The sequence below is a fragment of the Coregonus lavaretus genome (assembly GCF_964263955.1).
Source record: "Coregonus lavaretus genome assembly, chromosome: 16".
NCBI classification, from domain to species: Eukaryota; Metazoa; Chordata; class Actinopteri; order Salmoniformes; family Salmonidae; genus Coregonus; species Coregonus lavaretus.
In genome coordinates this window covers 29,355,842-29,373,225 of record NC_140003.1, presented here as the reverse complement: position 1 = coordinate 29,373,225, position 17,384 = coordinate 29,355,842, and the positions used below count along the sequence as shown (strand labels likewise).

At 46.0% G+C, this 17,384-nt stretch overlaps 1 protein-coding gene across 2 annotated transcripts in view; it reads left to right on the top strand.

Annotated features, from left to right (window-relative positions):
- Positions 1–13,742: 13,742 nt before the first annotated feature.
- LOC311143907 (mitogen-activated protein kinase kinase kinase kinase 4-like) overlaps positions 13,743–17,384 on the top strand; it is an 82,065-nt gene continuing 78,423 nt past the window's right edge. For both annotated transcript variants that reach the window (XM_084179782.1, XM_084179781.1), the window contains exons 1-2: positions 13,743–13,981; positions 14,280–14,345. In XM_084179782.1, the coding sequence (XP_084035908.1) occupies positions 13,925–13,981; positions 14,280–14,345 (123 nt within the window). In that variant the 5' untranslated portion in view covers positions 13,743–13,924. The remainder of the gene's footprint in view (positions 13,982–14,279; positions 14,346–17,384) is intronic.

Sequence of the window (17,384 nt, the reverse complement as noted above, 5' to 3'; positions counted from 1 at the left end):
TATAAATTTGACGATTTAACTGTGTGATTATCAATGTTAACTCTCTGAGGCCTTTACAATGTCTTATTTAAGTGTAACTATTTAGTTGTTTCTCCTTGATCTGTATGACACGTGTAGCTCCTGTTTGGGTGGTGTTATGACTTGCTGCATTTGCATGTATATTTGTAAAAGGAGATATAGCAACAACAACAAAATCTGGAATAAGATGCCTGAGATGTTTAGTTTCTGATTGTTTTCCTTGAAGTGGTCAGAAAGAAAGATGAACTATCGTCATCATTGTGATGTGACACTACATGGCCAAAAGTATGTGGACACCTGCGTGTCGAACAACTCATTCCAAAATCATGGGCATTAATATGGAGTTGGTCCCCCCCTTTGCTGCTATAACATTCTCCACTCTTCTGGGAAGGCTTTCCACTAGACGTTGGATTATTACTGCGGGGACTTGCTTCCGTTTAGCCACAAGCATTAGTGAGGTCGGGCACTGATGTTGGGTGATTAGGCGTGGCTCGCAGTCAACGTTCCAATTCATCCCAAAGGTGTTCGATGGGGTTGAGGTCAGGGCTTTGTGCAGGCCAGTCAAGTTCTTCCACACCGATCTCGACAAACCATTTCTGTATGGACCTCGCTTTCTGCACGGGGACATTGTCATGCTGAAACAGGAAAGGGCCTTCCCCAAATTGTTGCCACAAAGTTGGAAGCACAGAATTGTCTAGAATGTCATTGTATGCTTTAGCGTAAAGATTTCCCTTCACTGGAACTAAGGGGCCTAGCCCGAACCATGAAAAACAGCCCCAGACCATTATTCCTCCTCCACCAAACTCTATAGTTGGCACTATGCATTCGGGCAGGTAGCGTTCTCCTGGCATCCGCCAAACCCAGATTTGTCCGTTGGACTGCCAGATGAAGCGTGATCCATCACGCCAGAGAACGCGTTTCCACTGCTCCAGAGTCCAATGACTGCGAGCTTTACAACACTAGCCGACGCTTGGCATTGTGCATGGTGATCCTAGGCTTGTGTGCGGCTGCTCGGCCATGGAAACCCATTTCATGAAGCTCCCGACGAACAGTTCTTATGCTGACGTTACTTCCAGAGGCAGTTTGGAACTCTGTAGTGAGTGTTGTAACCGAGGACAGATGATTTTTACACGCTACGCGCTTCAGCACTCGGCGGTCTCGTTCTGTAAGCTTGTGTGGCCTACCACTTTGGGGCTGAGCCGTTCTTGCTCCTAGACGTTTCCACTTCACAATAACCACACTTACGTGTAACCAGGGCAGTTGTAGGTGACCTGCTGACTTGTTGGAAAGGTGGCATCTTGAAAGTCACTGAGCTCTTCAGTAAGGCCATTCTACTGCCAATGTATGTCTTTGGAGATTGCATGGCTGTGTGCTGGATTTCATACACCTGTCAGCAACGGGTATGGCTGAAATAGCTGAATCTACTAATTTGAAGAGGTGTCCACATACTTTTGTATATATATACAGTGGCTGGCGAAAGTATTCACCTCCCTTGGCATTTTTCCTATTTTGTTGCCTTACAACCTGGAATTAAAATGGATTTTTTTGGGGGTTGGTATCATTTGGTTTACACATGCCTACCACTCTGAAGATGCAAAATATTTTTTGGGGTCAAACAAACAAGAAATAAGACAAAAAAACTGAACTTGAGTGTGCATAACTATTCACCCCGCCAAAGTCAATACTTTGTAGAGCCACATTTTGCAGCAATTACAGCTACAAGTCTCTTGGGGTATGTCTCTATAAGCTTGGCACATCTAGCCACTGGGATTTTTGCCCATTCTTCAAGGCAAAACTGCTCCAGCTCCTTCAAGTTGGATGGGTTCCACTGGTGTACAGCAATCTTTAAGTCATACCACAGATTCTCAATTGGATTGAGGTCTGGGCTTTGACTAGGCCATTCCAAGACATTTAAATGTTTCCCCTTAAACCACTCGAGTGTTGCTTTAGCAGTATGCTTAGGGTCATTGTCCTGCTGGAAGGTGAACGTCCGTCCCAGTCTCAAATCTCTGGAAGACTGAAACAGGTTTCCCTCAAGAATTTCCCTGTATTTAGGGCCATCCATCATTCCTTCAATTCTGACCAGTTTCCCAGTCCCTGCCGATGGAAAAACATCCCCCACAGCATGATGCTGCCACCACCATGCTTCACTGTGGGGATGGTGTTTTCGGGGTGATGAGAGGTGTTGGGTTTGCGCCAGACATAGCGTTTTCCTTGATGGCCAAAAAGCTCAATTTTAGTCTCATCTGACCAGAGTACCTTCTTCCATATGTTTGGGGAGTCTCCCACATGCCTTTTGGCGAACACCAAACGTGTTTGCTTATTTTTTTCTGGCCACTCTTAAGTAAAGCCCGGCTCTGTGGAGTGTACGGCTTAAAGTGGTCCTATGGACAGATACTCCATTCTCCACTGTGGAGCTTTGCAGCTCCTTCAGGGTTATCTTTGGTCTCTTTGTTGCCTCTCTGATTAATGCCCTCCTTGCCTGGTCTGTGAGTTTTGGTGGGTGGCCCTCTCTTGGCAGGTTTGTTGTGGTGCCATATTCTTTCCATTTTTTTTATAATGGATTTAATGGGATGTTCAAAGTTTCAGATATTTTTTTATAACCCAACCCTGATCTGTACTTCTCCACAACTTTGTCCCTGATCTGTTTGGAGAGCTCCTTGGTCTTCATGGTGCCGCTTGCTTAGTGGTGTTGCAGACTCTGGGGCCTTTCAGAACAGGTGTATATATACTGAGCTCATGTGACAAATCATGTGACACTTAGATTGCACACAGGTGGACTTTATTTAACTAATTATGTGACTTCTGAAGGTAATTGGTTGCACCAGATCTTATTTAGGGGCTTCATAGCAAAGAGGGTGAATACATATGCGCACAACGCTTTTACGTTATTTATTTTTTATAATCTTTTGAAATATATATTTTTTTCATTTCACTTCACCAATTTTGACTTTTGTGTATGTCCATTACAGGCTGTAATGCAACAAAATAGGAAAAACGCCAAGGGGGATGAATACTTTTGCAAGGCACTGTAGTTTATCTGAAGAGGAAGCTGAACCAACTAAACCACAGTACAAAACGGATTAAGAGCATGTTTTGCGGAGACCGATACAGAGAGCACGTTACATGCAAATGACTCATTGAGGAAGATAAATCTCCTGAAGTATTTATTTAAATCTTTGTAGAATATCCCCAAGACTAGTCTACTCCGAGCCGTTTTGAATCCTGTTCTTAGTGTTGTCTCTACTTTCCACCTGGTAAGTATGGGATGGATGAAATAGGAAATATTCTGTTCTGGAACTGTTGTTCTTCTGACATATGCGGCTCCATTTGGCTTGTTTTACTTAAATGTCTTGTTTTATAACCTGTTTACTTGCTGTTGTCTGTTTATCCTGGAAGGGCTTATAGAATGTTACTTTCTGGCCTTGATGTGGACACTCTGCTTACGTAACTTCACAGGGACTGTTTCACTTCAGGCGGTGTCTGTTTGGACTGATTATAAACCAGCCATAACAGACTAGGTCTCAATCAGTCCATACAAATCTCAGCCGTTGGTTAGAAAAATACACAATACAAACTATAGCTTGACTCCCAATTATGCTTGCCCAATGATGTATTAGGGTCAGGAGTTTTTCCTCTTCAGGAAGAAAACTCCAGTCCCAAACTGAAGGGCAGCCTATAACACGGGCCTAGAGATTTGGGCCTGGAGTGAGGCCTGCTCAAGTTAAAGGGCCACCTTCACCTACATGGCTATAGGTAGAAAGACCACTATTGTTATAAAACTAACACAAAGGAAGAGGATCATTTATTTTCCAAGACTTTGAGATTTAGCTCAGGTCACCCTTCTCCTGTTTTTGGGTACAGCTTATATGAGCAGCTCGGGGGGAATGACAGAATTAAAGTTGTTCATTTTTCTTCTGGGCTCTGTCATTGGAGGTGATTTATATAGTCCGCACAGTGTGGCTGTTGCTGGGCAAAATGAAGTTGAGCTCTTAGCTCTGGTGGCCTGCAGTAATGTTTGACCACATGGTGGCAGTGGAGAGTTACAGTAGATGGGACACTGAGTTTACAGACATACAGACAGAGAGGGCTCATGTTCTCCCTTTGTAACAACAACAGACCGACAGACAGACCAAACCCCAGTCTGACTGATGGTCACCTAGATGCTCAGCACAAATGTCAATATCAGGTGAACATGTTGATTCAGAACCGTCATCTATTGCCCAATAGATTTATCAGAGTAATTTGCAATTTTTCCTAATTACATTTTGAAGTATGTGTGTATTGTGCAGTGTGTTTACATCAATCAGCTTGAGAATGTTTATAGCTTAAGTTGTGTGTAAGGTCTATCTATGCATGTTTATACATGGTTTAAGGTATATCTATATGTGTCTACATGAGACAGAAGCACCAGGTTTGAGGGGGTCTCTGTAAAATAATCTTTGTTGTGTGATGTTGTAGAGTTGTTTTTGTTGTGGAGACTTGCGTAAGTCATCATTCAGCTGTAACCCAAGGCTGATCCTGATGCAGCCCTTACTTACCTGTTTCCCAAAATAACATGAGCAACACACCCTCAAACACGCAGGTGCGCACACACACACACACACACACACACACTCAGTACTGCCTGACAGTACAGAAGCCTGCAACCGTAACCTCTGATCACTTTATCTTGGCATGATGTTAGAACCAACAGATCCCATGAGATATTATGTCTGATGGCATCTCATTTGATTTAGATTATCTTTTTGTAATGAACCTATCCCCTGGAGGTGTGTGAAATTGGCTGAGGGTTTTGAGTTACATACACACACTGTTTGCTGTACGGGTCCTGAACAAACAATGTCTGTTTCCCCCTGCCTGCTGCCCAATTATGCAAACTATTCCTCTTTTCTGCTTTTCTCTGTGGCTGGAGGAGAAATAAGTGTGTGTGTGTGTGTGAGCACAGTGTGACTGTTATCAAACACCACAGGTTGTAAAGGTAGTTAACTGTAATGCTGTAAAAATGTGAAGAATTTAATTGGTCTGAGTGTCCGTTCATTTGCGCTCCCAAGTCTACCTTCCTCCTCTTCAATGTGTCTGCTCTTGTTTTCCACTCTTGCTTCCCTGAGGCAAGTAGGCACACACATACACACACTGCCAGGCGGTTTTTCCCCAGGCTAATTTCTGTTGCTTGGCACTGGTCTGACCTGATCGACGGCTGCTGTTGAGTCACAGTGTGTGTGTGTGGAGGAATGGGAGGAGGGGGCTCTCTGTTGCTGGGGCAGACCACACACACAGCCTAATCTCTTCTGTTTACCCAACCATCAATATTATATGGCTGGATGCTCAAATGTTGAACTTTACTGTACTTTTATAGACTGCAATGATTGAGAGAGTGTGGGAATATTTTGGACATGCTGACATGAGAGAAGACAGACTGAGTGAAGAGAACATTTTTAGAAACAGGAACTGTTTAATTCCCATATTGCCATTTGAGATTTTATGAGGGAATACAATTTGGAAAGTGACATCATTGTAATGTATAGGGTATTGACATTGAAGGTACATTATACACAGAGTGTACAAAACATTAAGGACACCGTCCTAATATTGATTTGCACCTCCCCCCTTTTGCCCTCAGAACAGCCTCAATTCATCGGGGCATGGACTCTACAAGGTGTCGAAAGAGTTCCACAGGGATGCTGGCCCACGTTGACTCCAATGCTGTCCACAGTTGTGTTGAGCGTGGAAAACCCAGCAGAGTTGTAGTTCTTGACACAAACCAGTGCGCCTGGCACCTACTACTATACCCCGTTCAAAGGCACTACGTCTTTTGTCTTGCCCATTCACCCTCTGAATGACATACATACACAATCCATGTCTCAATTGTCTCAAGGTTTAAACATCCTTCTTTAACCTGTCTCCTCCCCTTCATCTACATTGATTGAAGTGGATTTAACAAGTGACATCAATAAGGGATCATAGCTTTCACTTGGATTCACCTGGTCAGTATGTCATGGAAAGAGCAGGTGTCCTTATTGTTTCGTAAACTCAGTGTATATGAGAGAGAGTAACAATTCACTGCAATATGAGTGATATCGCAGTGCCAACGCAGAAGGAAATGCTCTTATGTTACAATGACGACCCTTTCGACTGAGGTGAAGAAACCATAAAAGCCATGTGATGCCAGAGAAATGGAATTCAACCTTGTATTACATCACATTCAACAAAAGAGCAAGGGTTGAAGCTCTAGAACACGGTGCTGTGGAAATGAATTGAAATGTATTGAATAGATTACTGTGAGAATATATGAATTAACATACACACATCTAATACACCCCCCTCCCCTCCACACCTACCTGCCCCCACCCCACACACCCCACACACTCCAGAATCCCACTATTACAACCCCACGGAAGTGAACCAATCATGTGGCGTGTAACATACATACTTCCAACCGTCATATATCTTTTTCCACAGTCCAGGGCCTTAGCAGCCTGCTCAGACAATACCCAGCATGTCCTATTTCTGGCAGCTAGAGGAACTGTGACATCACCACATTTTATAGGCAGCTGTGGCCGTGAGAACTAGGGTGCCACTTTAACGATGGCAGCAAGATAAACACGGTTACAGCCTTTAGTACTGTGATGTTGATGGTGGGACAGCTAGACTAACCTAGTTCATCATCGAAAACTACTGTTATATACTGTATGAATTTTGGGCCTTCATGGGCCTATCTTAGTTGAGTCATGGGACACAGGTAGGGAACTGATCCCTGTAAAGAGCACCAGGATTTGGGACACGGGGACTGCCTGCTCACTGACATTTCAGCCATTGCGGATGACATGAGAGGAGCTTGCAAAAATTCTGCTGATATCTGTAGTGGTGGTGGAAGCAATGGGACATGATGCAGGAAAGGGGACAGAACCCAAGAACAATACCAGGGTTGACAGCAGTGGTGAAATATTTATCACTGCTTCCATTTCATATGCTCTAATTAACTCTTCATCTGACAGAGAGCTGGAGGTTGGCGACATTCATAATGTTACTGTGTAGCCTACAACACAGGCCTCTGAGAAAGATGGAGGGTGTTTCTGTAGGTTGATGTTGGTTTTGAGAGGATGTATTGATTCAGCCGCTTAGCTCATTTACCATTGTAAACATGGTCTGCACTAAGGCTACAAGACTTCCTTTTCTGAATGACAGACTGTTTGTCGTTGTGAAAGACTGATATGAAATCAAATTGTATTGGTCACATACACATATTTAGCAGATGTTATTGCAGGTGTAGCGAAATGCTTGTGTTCCTAGCTCCAACAGTGCAGTATTATCTAACAATTTACAACAATACACACAAATCTAAAAGTAAAAGAATGGAGTTAAGAATATATAAATATTAGGTCGAGCGATGTCGGAGTGGCATTGACCAGAATACATTAGAATACAGTATATACATATGAAATGAGTAAAACAGTATGTAAACATTATTAAAGTGACCAGTGATTCCATGTCTATGTACATATGTCAGCAGCCTCTAAGGTGCAGGGTTGAGTAACCGGTTGGTAGCCGGCTAGTGATGGCTATTTAACAGTCTGATGGCCTTGAGAAGGAAGCTGTTTTTCAGTCTCTCGGTCCCAGCTTTGATGCACCTGTACTGACCTCGCCTTCTGGATGATAGCGTGGGTGAACAGGCCATGGCTCGGGTGGTTGATGTCCTTGATTATCTTTTTGGCCTTCCTGTGACATCGGGTGCTGTAGGTGTCCTGGAGGGCAGGCAGTGTGCCCCTGGTGATGCGTTGGGCAGACCGCACCACCCTCTGGAGAGCCCAGAGGTTGAGGGCGGTGCAGTTGCCGTACCAGGCAGTGATACAGCCGACACGATGCTCTCAATTGTGCATCTGTAAAAGTTTGTGAGGGTCTTAGGAGCCAAGCTGAAATTCTTCATTCTCCTGAGGTTGAAGAGGCGCTGTTGCGCCTTCTTCACAACACTATCTGTGTGGGTGGACCGTTTCAGATGTGTGTACCCCGGGGAACTTTAAGTTCTTCACCTTCTCCACTGCGGTCCGGTCGATGTGGATAGGGGCGTGCTCTCTCTGCTGTCTCCTGAAGTCCATGATCAGCTCCTTCGTTTTGTTGATGTTGAAGGAGAGGTTATTTTCCTGGCACCACTCCGCCAGGGCCCTCACCTCCTTCCTGTAGGCTGTCTCGTCATTGTTGGTAATCAGGCCTACTACTGTTGTGTCGTCTGCAAACTTGATGATCGAGTTGGAGGCGTGCTTGGTCACACAGTCATGGGTGAACAGGGAGTACAGGAGGGGGATGAGCACGCCCCCTTGTGGGGCCCCTGTGTTGAGAATCAGTGTAGTGGAGGTGTTGTTCATACCTTCACCACCTGGGGGCGGCCCGTCAGGAAGTCCAGGACCCAGTTGCACAGGGCGGGGTTCAGACCCAGGGTCCCGAGCTTAATGATGAGCTTGGAGGGAACTATGGTGTTGAAGGCTGAGTTATAGTCAATGAACAGCATTCTTACATAGGTATTCCTCTTGTCCAGATGTGATAGAGCAGTGTGCTGTGCGATGGCGATTGCATCTTCTGTGGATCTATTGGGGCAGTATGCAAATTGAAGTGGGTCTAGGGTGTTAGGTTAGGTAAGGTGGAGGTGATATGATCCTTAACCAGTCTCTCAAAGCACTTCATGATGACAGAAGTGAGTGCTACAGGGCGATAGTCATTTAGTTCAGTTACCTTTGCTTTCTTGGGTACAGGAACAATGGTGGACATCTTGAAGCAGTAAGATAAGAGTTAACTGATGAGATAACTGACCAAAAGCCAAATCTAACAGACAGACAGAGATAGAAGAGAGATAGAGAGCACATAAATATATTGTGGTTACACCTTACAGCAGGGTTCTTCAATTCCGGTCCTGGAGGGCCGAAACACCTCTGTTTTTCATCCTCTCCTTCTAATCAGGGGCTAATTCAGACCTGGGACACCAGGTGAGTGCAATTAACTACCAGGTAGAAATAAAAAACAGAAGTGTTTCGGCCCTCCAGGACCGGAATTGAAGAACCCTGCCTTACAGTAATATAATAAACGGTTTATTGATACATTGTAAACATGAATAAGTCCAAAAGGTGGCACTGATCTCTATTTCATACCTCCCCCGCCAATATACACTGAAAAAAAATATAAACACGTTGATCCCATGATTCATGAGCTGAAATAATAGATCCCAGAAATGTTCCATACACACAAAAAGCTTGTTTCTCTCAGATTTTGTGCACAAATTTGTTAACATCCCTGTTATTGAGCATTTCACCTTTGCCAAGATAATCCATCCACCTGACAGTTGTGGAATATCAAGAAACTGATTAAACAGCATGATCATTACACAGGTGCACCTTGTGCTGGGGACAATAAAAGGCCACTCTAAAATGTGCAGTTTTGTCACACAACACAATGCCACAGATGTCTCAACGAGAGGGAGTGTACAATTGGCATACTGACATTTACATTTTAGTCATTTAGCAGACGCTCTTATCCAGAGCGACTTACAGTTAGTGAGTGCATAATTTTTTTTTATACTGGCCCCCCGTGGGAATCAAACCCACAACCCTGGCATTGCAAGCACCATGCTCTACCAACTGAGCTACACAGGGCTGACTGCAGGAATGTCCACCAGAGATGTTGCCAGATAATTTAATGTTAATTTCTCTACCATAAGCCACCTCCATCATAGTTTTAGAGAATTTAGCAGTACATCCAAACTCCCTCACAACCGCAGACCATGTGTATGGCGTCATGTGGGCGAGCGGTTTGCTGATGTCAACGTTGTGAACAGAGTGCCCAAGGTGGCAGTGGGGTTATGGTATGGGCAGGCATAAGCTACGGACAACTCATGTGAAATCCATAGATTAAGGACTAATGAATTTATTTCAATTGACTGATTTCCTTACATGAACTGTAACTTGGTAAAATCTTTGAAGTTGTGGCATGTTGCGTTTATGTTTTTGTTCAGTATAATTCAACAGACCCAATTAAGGTGGGCTACATGCATGGGTGGCAGGTAGCCTAGCGGTTAAGCGTGTTGGGCCAGTAACCGAAAAAGGTCGTTGGTTCGAATCCCCAAGCCGACTAATTGAAAAATCTGGTAATGTGCCACTGAGCAAGTGTCACGGTCGTCTTGAAAAGGAGTAGACCAATACGCAGCGTGTTGAGCGAACATGATTGACTTTATTACCGTCAGTGATAATAAGCACACTACACAAAACAATAAACGACTCGTGAAGTCCACGGTGACAAAGACCGACAAGGAACAAAAACCCACAACACCCAAGGGAAAACATACAGTTTAAATATGGCTCCCAATCAGAGACAACCAGCCGACAGCTGACACTCGTTGCCTCTGATTGGGAGTCACACAGGCAAACATAGAAACAGACAACCTAGAACACCCAAACAAAGAAACAGAACACATGGAATGAACACACCCTGGCTCAACATATAGAGTCCCAGAGCCAGGGTGTGACAGTACCCCCCCCTAAAGGCGCGGACTGCGACCGCGCCTCAACTAAAGCAAAACAGGAGAGGGCTGGGCGGGCATACCTCCTCGGCGGCGGTTCTGCCTCCGGCCTTGACCACCACCCTCCAATGAACCCCCCATAGCGCCCCTGGTCCAGTCTGGCTCCGCTGGCTGGAGCTGACCTGGACGTAGCGGGAGCGGCTAGCTTCAGCTCCGTTGGGGAGCAATAAAGCGGTACCTGATCTGGCACCGATGACCCAGGCACGGGTTGTGCCGGACTGACGACTCGCACCCCTGGCTTGGTGCGAGTGGCAGGAACGAGCCGGGCCGGGCTGGCGACGCGTACCGTAGACTTGGTGCGAGTGGCAGGAACAGGCCGGACCGGGCTGGCGACGCGCACCGTAGACTTGGTGCGTGGAGCAGGGACAGGCCGGGCCGGGCGACGCACCCCGTAGGCTTGGTGCGTGGAGCAGGGACGGGCCGGGCTGGGCTGACGACGCACACCGTAGGCTTGGTGCGTGGAGCAGGGACAGGCCGGACAGGGCTGGCGACGCACACCATAGGCTTGGTGCGTGGAGCAGGGACAGGCCGGGCTGGGCTGACGACGCACACCGTAGGCTTGGTGCGTGGAGCAGGGACAGGCCGGACAGGGCTGGCGACGCACACCGTAGGCTTGGTGCGTGGAGCAGGGACAGGCCGGGCAGGGCTGGCGACGCACACCGTAGGCTTGGTGCGTGGAGCAGGAACAGGCCGGGCTGGGCTGGCGACGCACACCGTAGGTTTGGTGCGTGGAGCAGGGACAGGCCGGGCTGGGCTGTCGACGCACACCGTAGGCTTGGTGCGTGGAGCAGGAACAGGCCGGGCAGGGCTGGCGACGCACACCGTAGGCTTGGTGCGTGGAGCAGGAACAGGCCGGGCAGGGCTGGCGACGCACACCGTAGGCTTGGTGCGTGGAGCAGGAACAGGCCGGGCTGGGCTGGCGACGCACACCGTAGGTTTGGTGCGTGGAGCAGGGACAGGCCGGGCCGGGCTGGCGACGCACACCGTAGGCTCGGTGCGTGGAGCAGGGACAGGCCAGGCAGGGCTGGCGACGCACACCGTAGGCTTGGTGCGTGGAGCAGGAACAGGCCGGGCTGGGCTGGCGACGCACACCGTAGGTTTGGTGCGTGGAGCAGGGACAGGCCGGGCTGGGCTGTCGACGCACACCGTGGGCTTGGTGCGTGGAGCAGGAACAGGCCGGGCAGGGCTGGCGACGCACACCGTAGGTTTGGTGCGTGGAGCAGGGACAGGCTGGGCTGGGCTGTCGACGCACACCGTAGGCTTGGTGCGTGGAGCAGGAACAGGCCGGGCAGGGCTGGCGACGCACACCGTAGGCTTGGTGCGTGGAGCAGGAACAGGCCGGGCTGGGCTGTCGACGCACACCGTAGGCTTGGTGCGTGGAGCAGGGACAGGCCGGACAGGGCTGGCGACGCACACCGTAGGCTTGGTGCGTGGATCAGGAACAGGCCGGACCGTACTGGGAACACACACCACTGGCCTTAAACGGGGATCAGGAACGGGCCGGACCGGACTGGCAATACACCTCAGTACCTCTCGCCGTGCCTCTACAACTTCCTTCCCTCCTCTCGCCAATGGCTCCCGTAACCCGGTGGCCTTCTCTCCTCGTCTCCCATTTCGCCCTGTAGCAGCCACCTGCTGCCCAGTCGCCCATGCCGTGTGCCCCCCCCTAAACATTTATTGGGGTTGCCTCTCGCCTGTCCGACGTTGACCCGTTTGGCGCCGCTGCTCCTCTCCTGCCTGGGTCTCCCCCTTTATCGCCTTCCGGTACCGGACGGCCTCCTCCTCAGTAATCTGCCCCCAACCGAGGAGGACATCCACAAGAGTCACCTCCTGCGTGTGTTCCTGGACATGCTGCTTGGTCCTGGTATGGTGGGTTTTTCTGTCACGGTCGTCTTGAAAAGGAGTAGACCAATACGCAGCGTGTTGAGCGAACATGATTGACTTTATTACCGTCAGTGATAATAAGCGCACTACACAAAACAATAAATGACTCGTGAAGTCCACGGTGACAAAGACCGACAAGGAACAAAAACCCACAACACCCAAGGGAAAACATACAGTTTAAATATGGCTCCCAATCAGAGACAACCAGCCGACAGCTGACACTCGTTGCCTCTGATTGGGAGTCACACAGGCAAACATAGAAACAGACAACCTAGAACACCCAAACAAAGAAACAGAACACATGGAATGAACACACCCTGGCTCAACATATAGAGTCCCAGAGCCAGGGTGTGACAGCAAGGCACATTTTTATTTTATTTTTCACCTTTATTTAACAAGGTAAACCAGTTGAGAACAAGTTCTCATTTACAACTGCGACCTGGCCAAGATAAAGCAAAGCAGTGCGATAAAAACAACAACACAGAGTTACATATGGGGTAAAAAAAACATAAAGTCAAAAAAATACAACAGAAAATATATATACAGTGTGTGCAAATGTAGCAAGTTATGGAGGTAAGGCAATAAATAGGCTATAGTGCAAAATAATTACAATTAGTATTAACACTGGAATGATAGATGTGCAAGAGATTATGTGCAAATAGAGATACTGTGGTGCAAATGAGCAAAATAAATAACAATATAGGGATGAGGTAGTTGGGTGGGCTAATTTCAGATGGGCTGTGTACAGGTGCAGTGATCGGTAAGGTGCTCTGACAACTGATGCTTAAAGTTAGTGAGGGAGATAATAGTCTCCAGCTTCAGAGATTTTTGCAATTCGTTCCAGTCATTGGCAGCAGAGAACTGGAAGGAATGGCGGCCAAAGGAGGTGTTGGCTTTGGGGATGACCAGTGAGAGATACCAGTGAGATATACATAACCCTAATTGCTCCTGTAAGACGCTCTGGATAAAGCGTCTGCTAAAATGGATATGGTTTTATGAAGACTACAGAAAAAACTATGCTTAAAAATACATTATTGTGAGCTAATCAGCAGGGCACATAAATTCAGTAGGGCACATAAATGTTTGGATTCATTTCTTTTGGGGATAGGGGGAACAACCGCTCCCTCGATCTCTCTACTGCCCTCACTCAGGCCCTGACGGATTCAGCTTCCTCTGTTGGTGATGCTTTACGGTGGAGTGAGTGAGTGAGTGACAGAGCGACAACGAGAGAGTGAGGCTGGGTGGAGATTAGAGAAGAGCAAGCAGCACTCAGCACTGCCAGCCGCGGTAGCTCAATATGGAGTAACCCCCGGAGTACAAAGAACAACCCGCTTTGGATCGAAATGACATAAACAAGGAATAAGGGATCACTTCCAATGATGAGATACGACATTGCATATACACAATCAACTTGAAGGGAATAAAATAGATTTTGACATTTCTATTTATTTTTAAAAAATGGCGAACGAGTCTCCAGCTAAAAGTCTAGTTGACATAGACCTTGCCTCTTTGCGGGTGAGTGCAATGCATGTTGTCTGAGGATTTGCATGGTTTGCTGTCCAAATCCTTTTATTGACACAACCATGGGCTAACCCCAGGTAAAATGTGTTACAAATAGGATGTGTTGTTCTTGGTAGGATAGGGGGATACATTCCTCTCTTTCCTTTGTTGTCAATGCACTGGCATGAGAGGCAAATCTGGCTCTACTGCCTAATTTAATCGGCTGTAACGTTGCCCATGATACTATGAAAACCACCCATCTATCACAAAGTTATTTGGTAAATGTTAACCATTTATTATTTTTATTTTACAGGACCCAGCTGGTATTTTCGAACTGGTGGAAGTGGTCGGCAATGGCACGTATGGACAAGTATACAAGGTTTGTTTGTGTTTCACTATTCCATATAGGCAATATATAGCCTACTACTGTAGGCTGTCAGAGACCACCGAAAATAGGCGGAAACTGTAGCGCAAACATGTATTTCCTCCCAGTTTGAGAGAAGTGTCAAGTAGCCTATATACGGTTGGACCAGTGCGGACTGGATTAGTAATGCGCTGAGATGTAGGGTATAGCCTATAGCTTTAGAAATTTGCATTTCCTTTTCTTTACGATTTTGGCGTGTGTTTTATTGTGTTAGGACTTACTAACTGCAAGCCGTCACATTTAACAAGCCAAACCAGCGCTAATTTGCCTGGCGATCTTTATCATAGGCGCCTGACCGACTTCTCCCCGTGCGCTACTGGGTGTGCACCGTTGCGCAGACTGTATTCAGAACCAATGCAGTGATGGGCTATTGACATGCCGCTAACAGTCGACTAGCAGAGTAAGGGATTCGATGTGGATGCGATTGTCCCGTGCAGCTCAGTTGGTAGAGCATGGCCATGATTGTGGGTTCGATTCCCACGGTGGACCAGTACGAAAAAAGTATTAAAATGTATGCTCTCATTACAGTAAGTCGTTCTGGATAAGAGCGTCTGCTAAATGACAAAAATGTGAAATTGTGCCTACAGTGTCCCCCTACCGCCATCACGTCTCACCGGAGTAGATAGAACAGCCTACCTAGGCTACATCACATCCTGTTTTGAAGCTGCTGTTACCTGGTAGAAAGGAAGGGCGATTGGGAGAATATGTCCATACGTGTGCAGAATCCTTGCATCACCCTGTTGTCACCTGATTTATTGTTCACAAATGGATGCCAATGTAAAATTATCAAACCTTGGTCAAATATATTGGTTAAAAACTTTCGAATGGCCAATTTGATCTTCACTTGATTTAGCTTGCCTGGCAGCCTATGCAATGGGATAGTTCCAAAAGTGCTCAAAGCCAAATCAATTGCACCATATTAATTATGTCATATTAATATTTACATATGTAAAATACTTTCAAATATATAAGTATTTAAGATATACATTTGATCCGTATCAAATTATCTGTAAAACGAACATTTGGGCAATTGCACCCTCTGTTAAATAGATTATGTTCCTACCTTCAATAACATCCATAGGCCTATATGCTTTGGGTTGATATATACTCACTAGTGTTTTATTTATGTATGAATTGGTGGAAACACTCCAACAAACACATGGATTCACAATAATGTACACTATACCCTACAGTATACCATGACTGGGCTGACCAGGTCTGAATCATTGCAGATCACAGACAGGTGCCTAGTGAAGGACTGAGTCAATATCCCCTGGTTCCCTGGTGGGCTTTGTTATTCACACACAGCGATCATAGCAGATCCCCATCAGCCCTACATAGCTGTTCAGCTGCAGGGTATGATAAAAACATGTAATAATCATACCAGAGGACATGTCAGAGGTTGAGAGTGGAGAGACATTCCTCCAGGAATCCACAGAAGGTCAACATCAAGATGCAACCATGAGTTTTCTGTAGTGTGTCATTTTCTTGATTCTCGTTGTTGCATATGATTTCAATCACTTTCTGACTGCACCCCTTTTGATTTGAATGAAACCTTTCATACATGTTTGCCCACCATCTTTTTTTTCAAGAGTGTGCTGTGTCTCAACCAATGACAGGCACAACACAAACACCTCAGATGATGTAAAATAGGGTTTAAGCTACAACATATTTGTACGTTAACTTTTTTAGGAGATTACACGTTTTTTAGATAATTGACGTTAAAGCTTAAAAAATGACAATTTTTTATTACAATACATTTTTTTTCAATAAATCATGAAGCAGTTTGACAACCCTGTTTTATATGCTTTTAAATGATATCAAGCTGAATCGTTTATATTTTTTAGTGATGAAGGGTGGGGTATGCAAAATGGGTCAACTTTGAGCACCATGATGGGTGGGTTATGCAAAATGGGTTAACTTTGAGCACCTCTATCTCCTGAATGTTTTGGCATTCAGGTCCAAAAAGTCACTTTCTGACCCCTTCTACCATGGGCAAACATGTAAGGAAGGCTTTGTTCAAATAAAAAGGGGTGAAATCAGAAGGTCATATGGAACGAGCCTTCTGTCTAAAACCATCCACTCTGCATTTGGGTGTGTGCTGACAGGAAGTCTTCCTTTTAGCCTTTTAGGGACAGTAGCGGGATTCTCTGTACAGAAATCTGAAAACATACATTCTGTAGCAGCCATTTTCTCTTGAGAGCAGATGGTATCCTTAACTGAATCATCTTGGTTTTATATAAAATCATTACACCATGAGTAGCTAGCTACAATGTCTTCTTAGCTCTGGGGAGTGGCACACAAACAATTTGCATTCGAGGATGCATAGGCTATACATGTTTACTATACAGTGCATTCGGAAAGTATTCAGACCCCTTGACTTTATCCACATTTTGTTATGTTACAGCCTTATTCTAAAATGGATTAAATGAAAATGTACACACAATACCCCATAAAGACAAAGCGAAAACAGGTTTTTATAAATGTTTGCAAATACCTTATTTACATAAATATTCAGACCCTTTGCTATGAGACTCGAAATTGAGCTCAGGTGCATCCTGTTTCCATTGATCATCCTTGAGATGTTTCTACAACTTAATTGGAGTCCACCTGTGGTAAATTCAATTTATTGGACATTATTTGGAAATGCACACACCTGTCTATATAAGGCCCAACAGTTGACAGTGCTTGTCAGTGGAAAAACCAAGCCATGAGGTCGAAGGAATTGTCCGTAGAGCTCCGAGACAGGATTGTGTCGAGGCACAGATCTGGGGAAGGGAACCCAAAAAAAATCTGCAGCAATGAAGGTCCCGAAGAACACAATGACCTCCATCATTCTTAAATGGAAGAAGTTTGGAACCACCAAGACTTCCTAGAGCTGCCCGCCCGGCCAAACTGAGCAATCGGGGGAGAAGGGCCTTGGTCAGGGAGGTGACCAAGAACCCGATGGTCACTCTGATAGAGCTCCAGAATTCCTCTATGGAGATGGGAGAA